Genomic DNA, 17,919 nt, shown 5'->3' on the forward strand with positions numbered 1-17,919 from the left:
ATAACACCCTAATAAGATGTTTACTCTCTTTTTTTTTCCTTTTCCATCCATATTTCCATATCTTCTGACAGATTACACTCACCACTATTGGTTATGGCGATAAGACACCTCGCACTTGGCTTGGCCGGGTCCTGGCAGCTGGGTTTGCACTTCTTGGCATCTCTTTTTTTGCACTCCCTGCGGTGAGTAAACAAAGCTTTTTTCCTAACCATCAACAACTATTATAAGAGGTGGAAACAGACATTTTTTTGTTTTACAGGGAATTCTGGGTTCAGGATTTGCCCTGAAAGTTCAAGAACAACATAGACAGAAACATTTTGAAAAGCGTCGGACCCCAGCAGCTAACCTAATACAGGTATGAGTAGATATGCCAGAATCCGTTGAGGACAGGTTGGGATCTTCATTATGCAAATAGGGTACTTATAAATGTGAATTGTTTAGTGTATATAGCAGATTACATGTGGCGCAAACCACAGGAGCAGTGGACTATTTACCTTCTAGTGGACAAAGAGGCACAGAGCCTAACACACACTTGGTGTTCACCGGGGACCCACCCAAGGAAGTTCAGACTTGGCTGCATGGGACGGCAGATGCCCTTAGTGGTGTCAGTAGCTGGAGATAAAAGTAAGCCTGGTCAAGGTAGCAGATGTCAAATCAGGAGATTTTTACTAGGTCAGTGCGTGAGACAAGAATGGTCAGGATAGCAGGGGTAAAACCAGAAGATCTGAACCAAGCCAGTATGAGAAGAAAAAGAATAGTCAGGGTAGCCAGGTCAAACCAGAGGATACGGGTAGCTTGCGCTATGCGACTGACCGACACAGAATCAAAAAGATGTGTCCCGTTGCCCAGCAACAGGCACACGTGTATAGAGAACCTGGAAATCACATCCCATTGCCCATGTTTACTTGGTCTCAATGGTCTTTACCAACAGTCACACAGTAGATTCACCCACAAGGCTTCAAGTGAAGAAATAGATACAGTCATGATTATCCTCCAGGAAGAAATTGGCTGCTGTATCATCGTGTGTTAATATGAATCATAGTACAGTGATCTTTAAGGCTCTGGAAAACAAGATTTCAAGATCTTTTTACATGACTTCTGGGTTTTTGGAAGTAGTGTTACAGAAAATGGAAAGGCAGACTGGAGGCCAGAGCAATATATCCGTTGTGGAGAAGAGAGAACGTTATTCACATACAATTCACATAAGACATACAACAGAAGCTTATGTAACAATGTTTACATCCATGCTCTAAACCAGCTGAATCAGTGAACTGCAGAAATGATCCTACACATGGTAGTAGCAGTTATTGCACAGATCAGTGGCGGAACTACCAGTAGTGCACCATGCAGATAATGGGGCCCGCAAGACGGGGGAACTATTGAGTTGTGGGCCCTGGTTCCGTCCTCCCCGTTTCCCTGCATCGGGGCCCAAAGCTCGCTAGTTCTGCCTCTGGCACAGATGATATATTAAACAAAAAAACAGAAGAGCTCATTTTTCTTAACACAATACAGCATCGTTACAAAGGATGCTGGGACACTATTGCTGGTTCCTTTTTGATGACCAATGAGACACTGTACATACGGAAAACGTCAACATCCTATTAGCCATAATGTAATTGTTAATGAAAGATAAAATATAAAATTACTTTACATTTTATCTTTTATTAACAATTACATTACGGCCAATTGGGATTGTTAGGAGTTTCTGAAGTTTTGTTTCTGCAGTTTTTAAGCATTTCTGTAGTTTTATTAGTATTTTATAAATGAATATGATGAGAATATTTCAATTCTATACAGATTAATTGAAATTTTCACTTATCTTACTTTTTTCAGATATGGCTATTACTGCTTTTGTTGTTTATGTGCATCTAATAAATGGGACATTATAGAGATAATCTGATTTTTCTACTGAATTTAGCATCCATAAATTAGGCAAAAACACATATTCACATGCGAGATATTTTTTATATTTGTTGAATAGTGTAATTGTATGTATGCATGCACAGTACGAAAATGCGCATCTCATACAAACATAAATCATACGTCCAACTCTAAAGGAGCCCTCGTATGTATTAGATTATCACTAAAGTAGGTTTTATATGTTATAATTTTACATATACTATCCATAAAGTCATTAACTATACTGTTAGGGAATTATATTTTAGGGTTCTTGGATTACCTTTTTATTAAAGACATAGGGCTAGATTTACTAAGCTGCGGGTTTGAAAAAGTGGGGATGTTGCCTATAGCAACCAATCAGATTCTAGCTATCATTTTGTAGAAGGTACTAAATAAATGAAAGATAGAATCTGATTGGTTGCTATAGGCAACATCCCCACTTTTTCAAACCCGCAGATTAGTAAATCTAGCCCATAGTCTTGGTATATACATGTAGGAATAAATGCTTTTCACTTCTCACTGTATATATATCTTTGGATGTACAGTATGTAAAAAAAGTTATTTAAATAAATATGTATATATATTTGTTCCAGGATAGTTCAGGAATTATAATCCCAAATCCCACTAGACTTTGTGACTTTTCCACCAATTTGTGTCTTGCAATAAACCTGAGGCTCAAGTAGTCTGGTTAGCTGAAGGCTACACACACATAGATTGCAGTCCCCAGCCAACTGTGTTTTCAGATGGGAACAGTTAAAATCCAGATAGTTTTGAATCGTTATTGGCCACCATTAGTGATCAGTGCAGCCCTAAACACATGATTATTTTTGGCCAAATAGCCCAACAAAATGACAAGCTTGTGACAGTCTTTACTGTAAAGCTAGATGGCAGGTGAAAATGATAAAGACAAAAGACAAAACATTAAACTCTGAAAAACAAATATAATCTTAGAACAACAGAACCAACTAAAACTTAATATACTGACCAACACCAATCTAAAAATATATTTTTGTTTAGATAAAACCTTAACTACATTATTTGTATCTAAGTCATCAAAGACAGTGTGTCTCATCTCCTGACCACTGTGTGGTCAGTCTAATCTAGTAATTAAGGGGTCGTTTACAACAGACTATTACTCCTGGTTACTCATGTGAAGAAAACATTATTTAGGGCAGCACGGTGGCTTAGTGGTTAGCACTTCTGCCTCACAGCACTGCTAGTCTATGTCTGTGTGTGTGTGTATATTAAGGAATTTAGACTAAGTTCCAATGGGGCAGGGACTAATGCGAGTGAGTTCTCTGTACAACGCTGCAGAATTAGTGGCGCTATATAAAAAACTGATGATTATTTATTTGTGTTTTAAACCACCCCTTCATTGAATAATAGCATTGTGAAATACAAAATAATATGTTCAACCACCAGATGACTTACATTCATGTGTTTATTAATACAATCCATGCAATGCAGCAATATGATAATATAACATTTAAGATAAGAAGATGTAGTCATATCACATAGTTCTTACAATAGTCTATTTTACAGATGGTTATTACCACAATTAATGTCTTGGAAGAACTAACATATTGCACATGAACAATGTCTGGCAAGACTTACTAGCTTCACTATCATTTATTTATTTATATAGCGCCACTAATTCCGCAGCGCTGTACAGAGAACGCACTTACATCAGTCCCTGCCCCATTGGAGCTTACAGTGTAAATTCCCTAATATATATACACAGACAGACCGAGTGAGACTAAGGTCAATTTAATATCAGCCAATTAACCTATTAGTATGTTTTTGGAGTGTGGGAGGAAACCGGAGCACCCGGAGGAAACCCACGCTAACAAAGGGAGAACATACATACTCCACTCCATGGTCGGGAATTGAACTCATGACCCCAGTGTAGGGCATCTGTCCCAATTGGGAGATAATGACCTTCTCATTTTAAACAGTCTTTGTGTTGTGTTACAGATCTTATGATTGTTAATTGGATGGTCACTTTAATCAGTCTTTGTGTTGTTATAGGTCCTATAAATTAATTTTAATTGTTAATTGGTTACAAATGCATATATTTAATTCTTTAATTAACTCCAGTACTTCCTCTCAGTCTTCATCACGTCACGTATAGGAATTTACACTCCCTAATGAATCAGGCCCTTTATCTCCTGTCTTCACTTTGGCCCTTGACGATATGTTAAAAACTCAAATTCATCTCAGACAATTTGGTCCAAAATCCATTTTCTGCATGACAAGCCACAGAAAGTTCCATTCAATTGAATAATAGTATAAACTCTAACATTAGTGGCCTTTGTGTTTATGTGGATAATAACATTATTTGTGTTGAGAGTTGATAATATTAATAGGATTTTGACGATTTATAAGTGAAAAGGAGCGGTAGGCATGTTTAGGTGGATCCAGCTCCACAATGACATCACGTGCCACTCAGACCTCCCTTTTGCTCCAAAATAGCACCACATGCCTCAGACCCCCACTTGCCACAAAATGTGCCCAAAAGCACTCAACCCCCAAGAAGCCCTCTTATCCCACCTGTACTCCAAAACTCTCAAACTTGAAACGCAGGCCTACAAGATGCCAATTAAAGCTCTTCACATCTCCCCATACAGTATATATACTCTTACAATATATATATACTTGTCTGTTGTTCCCAGTATACTGCACATAAAATAAAGAATACATAAAGGTTTCCATGCACAAAATTATTCTATGAATATTTTCAACAACAATCTGTTCATTGAACATATCAAAGCTGATTAAGTTGTAGCAATAGTTGTAGGGTTGCATCAAATATGATCAGATTGTGAGAAAAAAACATTATCTCTATCAGCACCTTATAACTGAAGAATTGTTGTGTCGTTTTTTAAAAACCATATACAGCGGTGCTAGAAAGTTTGTGAATCCTTTAGCATTTTCTGAATTTCTGCATAAATGTGACCTTAAAAGTGTTCATTTAAGTCAAAAAATATATAAAGAGAATACAATAAATCATATAACACGCAAAGGATATCGTTTTCCTTTCATTCATTGATCAAAATGATCCAACCTTAAATTTCTTTGTCGGAAAAAGTAGGGAAACCTCAAGGATAATCAGTTAAGTTAAGAGAATAATAAGTGTCAGGAGTGTCAAACAATGGAATGACAATCAGGTGGTGACAATTCCCTATTTAAAATATAAACCTAGCAAAAACTGCTCTACCATACAGAAGTCTTGATTGAGGCATGTCATGTGTTCACAAACCTGAGGCCCTTGGAAAACTAGTTGTTGATGCTCATCAGGTTGGAAAAGTTTATAAAACTATTTCTAAAGTCTTTGGCTTCACCGATCCACTGCCAGGCAGATATTGTACAAATGGACAATCTTTAACACCATTGTTACTCTCCCCAGGAGGTGTCGTCCAACAAAAGAGCATAGCATCTAATATTCCAGGAGATCACCAAGTACTCCAGGTTAACGTCAAAGGATCTGTTGGCTTCTCTTTCACTGGCTAATGACAGTGTTCATGAGACCACCATCAGGCAAACATTGAACAGGAATAGTGTGCATGGGAGGATAGCAAGTAGATGGCCATTACTCTCCAAGAAGAACATTACTGCCCATTTAAAGTTTACTAAAGACCACCTGAATGAACCAGAATATTACTGGAAGTGTTTTCTGGGGATGGATGGAGTCTAAAAAATTTTTGCTTATATGAGAAATGTTATGTTTGCAGAAAACCAAAGACTGCATTCTAACATAAGAACCTCATCCCAACCATGAAACACAGTGGTGGTGGTATTATGCTTTGGGGCTGTTTAGCTGCCATGGGTCCAGGACAGCTTGTCATAATTGATGGAATTGTGAATTCTAAATTGTATCAGCAAATTCTACAGGAGAATGTCAAGTTATCCATCTGTAAACTGAAGCTCAACAGAAGGTGGGTTTTGCAGCAAGACAATAAGCCTAAATACAAAAGTCAGTCTGCAAAAAATTGGTTGAATCAGAAGAAATTTAGCATTTTGGAATGGCCGAGCAAAAACCCAGACCTTAATCCGATCTAAATGTTAAGGCAGGACCTGAAGCGGGGTGTTCATGCAAGTAAACCCAGCAACAACCTTGTGGTGAAGCAGTTTTGTAGCAAGGAATTGTCAGCCCTCTCTTCCTGGGTTCCCCGCAGCTGGTACACATCACACAACCCTCTGTAGTCTTCGGCCAAGACTGTCCCCACCACTAGGGGCTCCAGTGAACACCAGACTGTCAGAGCAGACTCCGGGTGTTGTGTCTGGAGGGGTTCCTAACATTATAACTGGCCAAAACAGAAATTCCAGAGACAAAATTTAATGGAGGAAAGCGGAAGCAAATCGTCTCCATTTCAAGTTCTGGCTGGCCATGTTGACACTGTGTATCAAATGATCTAGGGATTGGCCCAGCGTTTGTCAGCTCAAGAAGAGGCCTTCAGAGACCCGCAACCTCAGGAAGCCTCCTCTGGCGTATCTCCAGAGCCGAAGTTGCATTTGCCTGAAAGATTCTCAGGAAACAGGTCAGTTTTCCGCAACTTTAAAGAGGGTTGCAGGTTATACTTCCGTCTGAGACCACGCTCCTCTGGTTCTGAACAGCAAAAAGTAGGAAATGTTATCTCCCTACTCCAGGGCGACCCTCAGTCTTGGGCTTTCTCCCTTTCACCAACAAGTCCAGCCTTACAAACCGTGGATGCCTTCTTCCAGGCCTTGGGGTTGCTATACGTAATCCCCTGGTTGGGGGCCGAATACTTGCCAAGACTCCATTGGTCCGCTTATCTGTAGGCGCTCTCCATACTGATGAAATTACATTCTTCTTGATCACTTGTCCCTCCGCTCCTTTGATTCTGGGGTATCCATGGCTGCAAAGTCATAATCCCCTTATTGATTGGAAAAGAGGGGAGATCATCCATTGGAGTCCAGAGTGCTCTACCTCTTGCTTGATCCTGCCTCTCAGAACTCTGCAGCCTAGTCCGGAATTGTTGCCTGCACCCTACCAGGACTTCAGTGATGTGTTCTGTAAACAGAAGGCTGACTCTCTCCCGCCTCACCGGGATTATGACTGCGCTATCGAGCTTGTGCCGGGTTCAAAATTGCCCAAAGGGCGTCTGTATTCTTGTAACACAAGCCATGGAACAGTATGTGGAGGAGAACCTAAAGAAAGGATTCATCCGCCCCTCCAATTCTCCTGTAGGTGCTGGATGTTTCTTCGTGGCCAAAATGGACGGCAGTCTAAAACCCTGCATCGACTACCGTGGGCTGAATGAAATCACAACTAAGAATACTTATCCGCTGCCCTTGATTTCTGTTCTGTTTGACCAGCTCAAGTCTGCCACCATCTTCTCTAAGATTGACCTGCGGGGCACTTATAATCTCATCCGCATCAGACAGGGAGACGAATGGAAGACGGCCTTTAATACCCTCTCTGGGCATTATGAATATTTGGTGATGCCATTTGGATTGTGTAACGCCCCGGCAGTCTTCCAAGATCTAATCAATGACATCTTGCGAGAATTCTTGGGTAAGACCGTGGTGGTGTATTTAGATGATATTTTAATTTATTCTCAGTCCTTATCCCAGCACCGCCAACATGTTTGGGAAGTTCTGGAGAAGTTACATCAACACTATCTTTACGCAAAATTGGAGAAGTGCGAGTTCGAAGTCCCCAAGGTGGCCTTCTTAGGCTACATCATTTATTCTTCTGGCTTCTCCATGGACCCCAGTAAAGTCCAAGCAATTCAAGACTGGGTTCTTCCTACTAACCTCAAGGCGATCTAAAGGTTCCTTGGCTTCGGCAACTATTACCGGAGGTTTATACGTTCTTTTTCTTCTTTGGTGGCTCCTATTACTGCCCTCACCAGGAAGGGCGCAGACCCAGCTAATTGGTCTTCGGAGGCGTTGGCGAACTTTTCTGCCCTTAAAGTCGCCTTCACATCTGCACCCGTTCTCAGGCACCCAGATCCGGAGCTCCCGTTCATTGTAGAAGTAGACGCCTCAGATGTAGGAGGAGGCTCCATTCTCTCTCAAAGAGATCCTCAAAGCAAAAAATTGCACCCATGTACATATCTGTCCAGGAAATTCAAATCTGCCGAAATTAATTATGATGTTGGGAATAGAGAGTTATTGGCCATCAAGTGGGTCCTCGAAGAATAGCGGCATTGGTTAGAAGAAGCATCTCACACTATTACCATCTTCACTGACCATAAAAACCTTCAGTATATTCAGACCGCCAAAACTCTAAATCCTCGACAGGCCTGCTGGGCTTTGTTTTTCACCAGGTTCAAATTTCTCATCACTTACCGTCCAGGATCAAAGAATACCAAGGCTGATTCCCTGTCTCAGAGTTTTTTGGCATCCCATCCTCAGCCTCCTGATCCGCAACCTATAATCTCCTCGACCTCCATTCATGTCGGTCTAACTCAGGATCTTGGGGCCACACTCCGCCACTTTCAGAAAATTGCTCCAGCTCAGACACCCGCTGATAAATTGTTTGTCCCAGTTCATCTGAGGAAGTCGGCCCTCATCGAATGCCACGACAACCGCTCAGAAGGTCATCCCGGTATCCAGAGGACCATAGAAATACTTTCCCGCTGGCTTTGGTGGCCCACCTTTTCTTCAGATGCGGAAAACTATGTTCGCGCCTGCCCAGAATGTCCCAGGAACAAGTCTTCCAGAATCCATCCTCCGGGTCAACTTCTACCCTTGCCAACTCCAAACAGGCCATGGACCCATATTTCCATGGACTTTATTGTCGACCTCCCTTTGTCCTCGGATCATAACACCATTTGGGTAGTTGCTGATCGATTCAGCAAGATGGCACACTTTATACCCTTACTCAAATTGCCGGATGCCAGAAGTTTGGCCACCTTATTTATTACTCATATCTTCCGTCTCCATGGCCTTCCAGAAGACATAGTCTCGGACAGAGGGTCCCAATTCATTGCACAATTTTGGAGGTCTTTCTGCAATTCCCTCGGAATCAAAGTTAGTTTATCCTCAGCTTACCACCCTCAGTCAAATGGTCAGACGGAAAGAACCAATCAATTCCTGGAACAATTTCTGCGCATATATGTTTCCAAGTTCCACAATAATTGGTCCTCCCTCTTATCCTGGGCAGGGTTTGCTTATAACAATTCTTGCCACTCTGCAACACGTACCTCCCTGTTCTTCTGTAATCTTGGGTTTCACCCGAAAGCGAACTCTCTTTCTTCTGCTGCTACCATTGGTGATTCCAGGATATCTACTGTTGTAGTCCGATTGAAGTCCGTTTGGAAGAAGGTACATTCCGCTCTGTGTCAAGCCTCTCTTAGGTCTAAAGCCTTCGCTGATCGCCATCGTGGTCCATGTGTATTAAAAGCAGGAGATCGTGTATGGTTGTCCACACGAAACATCAAATTGAGGCAACCTTGCAAGAAACTTGGTCCCCGATTCATCGGACCATTCTTGATTGAAAAGAAAGTGAATCCAGTGGCATTCCGACTCAAACTACCACCATCTTTAAAAATTCCCTGTACTTTCCATTGTTCTCTTCTGAAAAAGGCTGTTGCTCCTAGCAAGTTTAGTCAATCTTCCTCTAAAAGACCTCGGCCTCTGCTTATAAATGGAGACCGCGAGTTCATCATTGAAAAAATTTTGGACTCAAGGAAAGTTCAGGGGCAGGTCCAGTTCTTGGTCCATTGGAAGGGTTACGGCCCAAAAGAGCGAACTTGGATACCCCAGAAGCGTCTCCACGCAGAGAAACTCCTTAGGGAATTTTTTAAGAGGTTTCCTTCCAAGCCTGGATGTCGGGGTCCCTTGAACCCTCCTCAACGAGGGGGTACTGTCAGCAGTCGCGGCAGTGCCCGCGGCCGCCGCGACCCTTTCTGTCCTGCTCGTGACGTCCCGGCCGTCTCCACGACGACCGGACGATTCGGGCTCCCTGCCGCCATGCCCGGCCAGCTGTCAAACAGCCGGGCCTGCGTGCGCAGGGCTGTATTAACCAGCCATCCTTGGCTAATTGATTAGGCTGCAGTCTATTCATTGGTGTAGCTAGGCGCACTAAATCCTATTGGCCCCACTAATATTAATCAGTCAGGTCCTGGGAATTCTATCAGGGTTTTGCCCTGATTGGCTGTTAGCACTATTTAAGGCAGTGAGGACTGGGCCTCACTGCCGGTTATAGCGTCCTGTTCAGTTCTGCTGCCTGCTTCTCTGTTCCTGTGATTGGTATTTAACCTGTGATTGTCTTTCCGTGTATGACCTTTGCCTGTTTCTGGACCTTGAACCCCTGCTTCTGACCCCGACCTATTGCTTGAACCTGGACTTTGAATCTCAGCCTGTGACCCTGATCTTACGCCTGTCCTTGGACTCTGAACCTGTGCCTGTGACCTCTGACCTTGGTCTGTTCTTTGGTAATGTTATCTGCTGCCAGCTGACCCTTGCCTGGACCCCCACGCTGCTGTCTGCCATTGCACTCTCTTCCTGGGTTCCCCGCAGCTGGTACACATCACACGACCCTCTGTAGTCTGCAGCCAAGTCTGTCCCCACCACTAGGGGCTCCAGTAAACACCAGACTGTCAGAGCAGACTCCGGGTGTTGTGGTACTAGCTGGAGGGGTTCCTAACACGAATGAGATAAAATTCCTCCAACCCAATGTGCGGGACTGAACGACAATTACCATAAATATTTGATTGAATCGCTGCTCAAGGGGAGGTTTATACTAGTCACTGAAAGCATAGGTCCACATATATTTTCCAACAACATTTAGGGCTACATTTACTAAGAATCGAGTTTGGTGGCGGTTTGAAACCACCACCCATCGCTGGCGGTTTAGTGGTCCAAACCGCCGCATTTGCTAATGGCTGCTTGAGGCTTCAATTTAAAATGACTGGCGATGTGTGGCGGATTGAAAAATTGTGTCCATTTATCAATAAATAATGATTTTTCCAAATATTTTAAATGTCAATGGTGCTTTCTCTTCTGAATGTCAAAATAGATCAAACAGCATGCAGTTTGAGCAGTCTTGCCATTCATAACCACCTCTTTTACTTTGGCCGTTTAGATGGCTGTTTTGCGGCGGTTTTGAAAACCCCAGCTTAGTAAATCCGGCTATTTGTATGTTCATTATTGTTAAAATTGGGATGGCGGTTTGTATAGTGGTGGTTTTGAAAAATGTAATTTGTGGCCATTTTGACGATGGTTTGGGCTTTAGTAAATCCTGCGGTTTCAAAACCACCTAAAAATAGTCGAAATGCGGCGGACGGCTTGAGCAAACCGCCCTTTTGTAAATCTAGCGCTTAATGTTGGATCATTTTGATCAATAAATGAATGAAAAACTTTAACCTTTTGTGTTATAACTTGGAAGAAGATCTATACAAATTTAAAACATTCTAAAGGGTTCACAAACTTTCTAGCACCACTGTATATCTCACCATGAAATGCAGTTAGAGATTTAAACAAGTAAGAATAAATTCATATTGATATTGGTCCATACGTGTATAGGTAAGCAGTGGAGCAGCAAGAGCTCTGAAGGTGCAGTTTTAAGCGAGAATGTCAATATATGTGATGTAGAAAATAAAATAAAAATTGCTGATGGACAACACAAAAATAAGAGTTACAACACCTCCACAGACAAAACTTTGTTGGACTGCAAACACGGGCATTTTCTAGTAATAATGGCTCATAGCATCATAAAGGGGCATATGCACTGCAAGTCTGTATATAACCTTTATTGTGTCAGCAATTCATTCCCCCTTACCTTTCTACACCTATGTCTACACATAAGAAAACCAGAAGCCACTTAATGGTTTGTGGGGTGCCTATACGTCCTATGTCATAAGGAGCCTCTCAGTTGTCAGTTTGTACAGTGAGTTTTTTTTTTATCATACTGTGTGGTGGAGCACCAGGGAATTATATTTTGCATTCTTTACAAAGTGAGTGGTAGGGAAACCATTCAGATCCCTTTAGGCAGCACCCCTACTATATAGCTTTGTATTCATCCATATCAGACAGTGCTTGGTTATTTTTCTATATTACATATGTTTTGTTTGTAAGTGTTCGATTGTATCTGTGTATTACTCTTGCAAGTACACAGTTGCTTACTGAAATATGCTTGTGTTCCTTTGTTATTAAATGTGGCTGTGCTCAGTATGCATAATTCTCACCCTCGTATGTGAATTTTCTCTCCACTGCCATAATATTTAGGGGAGAGTAGAGTGTTGCTATGGAAGGTATTTATTTTCCTATCAAAATAAAAGGCACAGGTCTCCCCCCTCCTCAACCCCTGGCAGCAGCTGGTTTATAAATGTTAAGCTTCTCTGTATGGAGGGTGTTATACTTTGAGGTGGGGGGAGCTTTATGGATGCTGGAAATTGTCAAACCCAGGAGGGAAAGAGAGAGGGAACTTGGTATCCTGACAGTAACAAAAAGCAGATTCACTTCCTTACCTATTAGTGGAAAATAGTGTGATCATCGGTCCTTCAAGATATTGTATGATTTGCACAGCGCTAGTTCACAAAGCTTGCACTTCAAACCAAGCTATGGTAAATGGATGTTCCCATACAAGGGGAAACGGTAAACACTTGTGAACTAGAAAAATATTTAAAAGATCTATGGAAGTAATTGAAATGTTACGTGTATTACTTTAAAGCTTTGTCTGCTCACTATTGGGTTATATTCACCAACAGCTGTGTATTTCTGAATGTTACGTGCAGTTTTCATAATACAGTATAAGGACAGTGGATTTACACACCCTTATTCAACTTGTAGGTGTTTGTGATGTAAGCCTGAAATCAAGATAAATAATGTCAGACCTTGTACCATTAATATGACCAAACAACCAACAAAAGTCAAGTGAAATACAAATACACAATTTTTAGGAAAAATAATTGAAAATAAAAAACCTACAATACTGTGGTTGCATACCCTTTGCTAATACTAATTACTAATTTACTAACAAGTTTGCACACCCTTTACTAATACTTTATGTTAGCACATTTTATTTTCTATAGCAATAAGACTTTTTGATTAAGTCTTTTACACAGCTGGACATCACTATTCTCTGCAATAAAAGTTCAAGATCCCTCAAATTGCAAGTGGATCTCTAATACGCAGCCATTGATAGGTTTTTCCACATATTTTCAATGGGATTGAGGTCTGGGCTCTGACTGGGCCATTCCAAGCCTTTAGTCTTCTTTTTCTGAAGCCATTGTTTGGTTGACTTGAATGTGTGCTTTGGATCATTATCTTGTTGGAAGGTTAAGTTCGTCAAGCAGGTTTCATACCCAAATATCTTGATATTTGTAGCGATTACTTATGCCCTGTATCCTGAATATAGCCTCTGTCCCAGTTGACGTAAAGCATCCTCAAAGCATGTTGCTGCCACAACCATGCTTCACAGTAAGTAGATGTTGTGGCAGGATGGACCTTCTATGCCACCTTGTCCGTATTGCTGGGGACCTTGCCACCGTCCCCTTTCTTTATCCAAATTGTGCCACTCTAAAGGCAGTAGGAGGGGCCTGATGCCACCACTAAGCTCCTTCGCGGGCACCTACAACTTTCTTCTAATTAACTTATGCTGCTAGTGTATCCTCTTGCTGGGCACCTGGGCTGGTACACCTGACCTCTTCCTTATGATCAAGGTTGCTGTGGATGGTTCTCCCTGGCCTATCACACTGGCCAGAGCTGCAAGGTAGCGAGCAGGCGTTGGTACCAGATGCTGGGTTCCAACCTCAGAACAGCCGGATAACGGATTAGATTGGTCTAATCTGTAGATCACAGGAATCACAGCATGTAAGTAGGCGTCAAAGCAGGATCTTGAAGCAGTGATGTTTTATTACCTTAAGTAGTTCTTACAAGGACAGTTACATAGTAGTTTGAGGTACTAGCGATCCAGAAGTTACAGATGGAATGATACAAAACATGGTCAACCAGTGCTCTTTTTATACAGTTTCTGACTGATGTGTTGGCAGGGTGCAAATTAGCCCCCTTTTCCTCGCTGGCACTAAAACATCTGAGATACTACATCAGATATTTTAACATCAGGATGTGATATATTCTCTAGACTTGGAGTTAACATAATTTTACTTACAAAATTCACATCAATCTGTGACTTCCTAAATTACTTGTATCCTAAGTCTTAGAGAAACAGCAAGTCTAACGATCCCCTCCCGTGCATTCAGGCTTAAAGGATGTGTTGGTCACTGAGATGAAAAGGTCTAATTAACTTAATTAGCATGCAGTTAACTTACCTTTAGAAATTACAAAACAAAAACATGCCTCCTGGCATACTGTCTCAGAAATACAACACAATATAAAAAATTCAATACATTTGCAATGATATACAGTGGTGCACTGCACCCCTAATTAAAGTAAATATCTACCATAAGTTATTTCTACGTGATCCAGCCACAGATGGCTATCCCAGTACGATGCAACCAAGAAAACTGCAAGAAAATCTTAGGGTTGTATTATATCCATTGTATTGAGCAAGCTAGGACAGAGCTCATAGTCACATAGTTTTCTTAAGTTTCTATCGTCACAGAGATTTTCTCAGTATAAACTGTTTAAATTTCTTGTATTATCTGTGCTACATTATTCATATGCAGTTCTTTTATAAGTGTATATATATATATATATATATATATATATATATATATATATATAAAACAATGGTCAAAATGGGCTGTATACGGTGGAATGCCTTACAACTACTTCTACTGATTTAATTGTAAAACTATTACATTCTCATCCATTTTAGATATACACCGATCAGCCACAATATTAAAACAACTGACAAGTTGAAGTGAATAACATTGATTATCTTGTTACAATGGCACCTGTCAAGCGGTAGGATATATTAGGCAGCAAGTGAACAGTCAGTTCTTAAAGTTGATGTGTTTGAAGCAGGACAAATGTGGAAGCGTAGGGAACTAAGCGACCTTGACAGGGCCAAATTGTATTGGCTAGACGACTGGGCCAAAGCATCTCCAAAATGGCAGGTCTTGTAGGGTGTTCTTGGTATGCAGTGGTTAGTACCTACCTAAAGTAGTCCAAGGAAGGACAGCTGGTGAACTAGCAACAGATTCATGGGCACCCAAAGCTCATTGATGTGTGTGGGGAGTGAAAACTAGCCCATCTTGTTCAATCCCACAGAAGAGCTACTGTAGCATAAATAAATTAAATAGTTAATGCTGGCTATGATGGAAAGGTGTCAGAAAACAGTGCATTGCAGCTTGCATATGAGTCTGTGTAGCTGCAGACTGGTCAGAGTGCACATGCTGACCACAGTACTCCGCCAAAAGCGCCTACAATGGGCATGTGAGTGCCAGAACTGGACGATGGAGCACTGGGAGAAGGTGGCCTGGTCTGATGAATAATGTTTTCTTTTAAATCATGTGGATGGCCGAGTGCATGTGTGTCATTTATCAGGGCTAGAGATGGCACCAGGATGTACTTTGGAAGAAGGCAGTCTTAAAGCATCTACTGCTTACGTCTTGGTGCCAGATACCACAGGACACCTTCAGAGGTCTTGAGGAGTTTATGCTTCGATGGGTCAGAGCGTTTTGGCAGTAAGAGGGGGACCTACACAATATTAGGCAGGTGGTTTTAATGTTGTGACTGACCAGTGTATATATGTGTTTTTGTGTGTGTGTGTGTGTGTGTGTGTGTGTGTATGTATATATATTGCGGCAAAGAGGCCTATTTGCAACACTTCTCCTGCATATGGGCAGGAGAGATCCCAAGAGTCTGCAGGTATAGAATGCAGACATGGTTAATTCCCACACAGCCTTTTCCAATGCACAGAAACATGTGCATGATGTTATTGAAACACATGTGCAGAGTATTATTTATTTGTTTGCAGTGTTTAGGTGGGGAATAAAAGGCTTTCTTGTTCACTTATGTTTGTGACTGATGCTGAGAAAGTTGACCAGTAGCTAGAGAGCAAGACTGTGTGTAGATAGTATCAGGGTCACCAGAAGTTGTAGGCAACATTATCTTGTGTACTGCTGTTGTCCTAACAAGATTGCATGCTGTTATTGTGATGCAAACAATAAAACACAGTTTGATTCGAAGCAAGAAGTTGTTCGTGTATGAATCACCCTAAGGGGTCAGTGTCACAAGGTGTCAGAAGTTCTACAATATATATTGTAACAAAATGAGTCATTTAGCTGGCAATATGCAGAGAAAGCAGGGAAGTAGAGTAAAACATTGGCACAGTTATGTACCTAGGTGGAGATTAAACCAGGTAAAAACATATGTGTAGTAAAAGTTGGTTTACTTACAAGATTTAAAAAGCTGCTTCCTCTCAGCAAACAGACAGGGTGAGTCTGATAGTCTAAACAGAGCCAGGGATGGGCATTTCCTTTTAAAGAGAAGGTGGGTGTGTCACCTGTCCATCAAGCTAGGCCTGTGGGAGGAGTGTCGGGTATAAAACCCTGCTTGCTTTATTTTTCAGAGAGATTAACGCTGGGATAGTTGGCTGATCTTGACAGAGAGCTGGACTATGTATAGTAAGCGTTTAGGGTCTCCATAATTGCTGTGCAAGTATACGGTGTCAAACAATTATTACCATCCTGACAATAAAGAACCATAAAAAGGAAGAAGTTGTACGCGTGTGCTTCACCAGTAGCGGGCTCTTGCTACAATATATATATCTAATATATATAAGCCTAGCGGCGTGTGTTAGTGTGTGTGTGTTTGGAAAAAATTATTTTCTCAGAAAGGGCTCATCCAATTGACCTGAAATTTGGTATACTGACATTATTTGACAAAAAAATGATAATAGTGAAGTCAGTTAACTTCCATCATCCCCCCCTTCCCCCCGTGGGAGGGGTAGTAAAGGCTAAATTTACCAGTTGAGGGCTCAAACTCTTGACCGTGTGGATATTTATTTACCAGAGCCTGTGTTTGGTCATGGACAATTGTATGTCGCATTTTCACGAGTACGGAGAAGCAGTGATGTGAAAGTGCAGGTTATGAATACTGCCCTTCAAGGAAGACTGATTGAGCACAGCGATAACGTGTTTAGCAGAAACGTTGTGTATCGAGAGGTTTTAGAACAGTAAGACGATGGAGATTAAGGATGTGGCGATGAAGATGAAGGATGAGGTGATGGAGAAGAATGATGAGGTGGTGACATGTGGACAAAACCACGTTAAAAAAGGGCACTTACGTCGAAAAGTAACGCTCTTCCCCTGAGGAGGCCTGGCCTAGCCCCAAATGCATGACAAGAACCTTTTTAACACCTTAAGTAGCTTGATTTGGCTAGAATGCATGAGTATCATGCACGGGATAACTTGTGTATATATATATATATATATATATATATATATATATATATATATATACCGTATTTGCCGGCGTATAAGACGACTTGGCGTATAAGACGACCCCCAACATTTCCACTCAAAATATAGAGTTTGTTATATACTCGCCGTATAAGACTACCCCCTCTTCCGCACACCTTCCACACACCAAATAAAACGTAAAAGAACATCAGATTTGATTTCAACATGTTAATTTATATTCGAATGCCTATGACATGCAGAAAAAAACTGTCACAAGGCTGTATGTTATCAAACATGTACAGTAAACATAAAACAGTGCAAGTTTATTAAATGTAATTCACTAGTCAATGATAGAAGGAAGATAACAAATAGAGGGAGAGAGCAAGTGCACATTTACCCCTTGGCATAATCTTTAATGCTTTTTCATTTGATTTCCAGTCCCGAACCATCTTTTCTGTTACTCCATATTGTCTTGCAACAGCATAATTATTATGTTCCATGGCAAGGTTTACAACTTTAAGTTTAAAACTTGCATCATATTTCTTTCTTTTTGCTGGTGCCATGATAGGGTTGATAGGGGTTTGACTGCTGGACATTTTCTATGCTGTATTGTACTGTACAATGGTGCAGTACTGTGGTTGGCTGTTGGCTGTATACAAAGCCTGATTGGATTGGTCCCTGCTCCCTGTCTGCCCTCCCTGTCAGCAGAACGGGCCGGTCACGCCAAAAAAGGCTGGCA

General features: G+C 41.4%; 1 protein-coding gene across 3 annotated transcripts in view; it reads left to right on the forward strand.

Annotated features, from left to right (window-relative positions):
* KCNQ4 (potassium voltage-gated channel subfamily Q member 4) overlaps positions 1-17,919 on the forward strand; it is a 146,845-nt gene that overhangs the window by 98,484 nt on the left and 30,442 nt on the right. For all 3 annotated transcript variants that reach the window (XM_075195166.1, XM_075195168.1, XM_075195167.1), the window contains exons 6-7: positions 72-182; positions 260-355. In XM_075195166.1, coding sequence (XP_075051267.1) covers positions 72-182; positions 260-355 — 207 coding nt within the window. The remainder of the gene's footprint in view (positions 1-71; positions 183-259; positions 356-17,919) is intronic.

Source organism: Mixophyes fleayi, chromosome 2, assembly GCF_038048845.1.
Source record: "Mixophyes fleayi isolate aMixFle1 chromosome 2, aMixFle1.hap1, whole genome shotgun sequence".
In the NCBI taxonomy this organism is placed as follows: Eukaryota; Metazoa; Chordata; class Amphibia; order Anura; family Limnodynastidae; genus Mixophyes; species Mixophyes fleayi.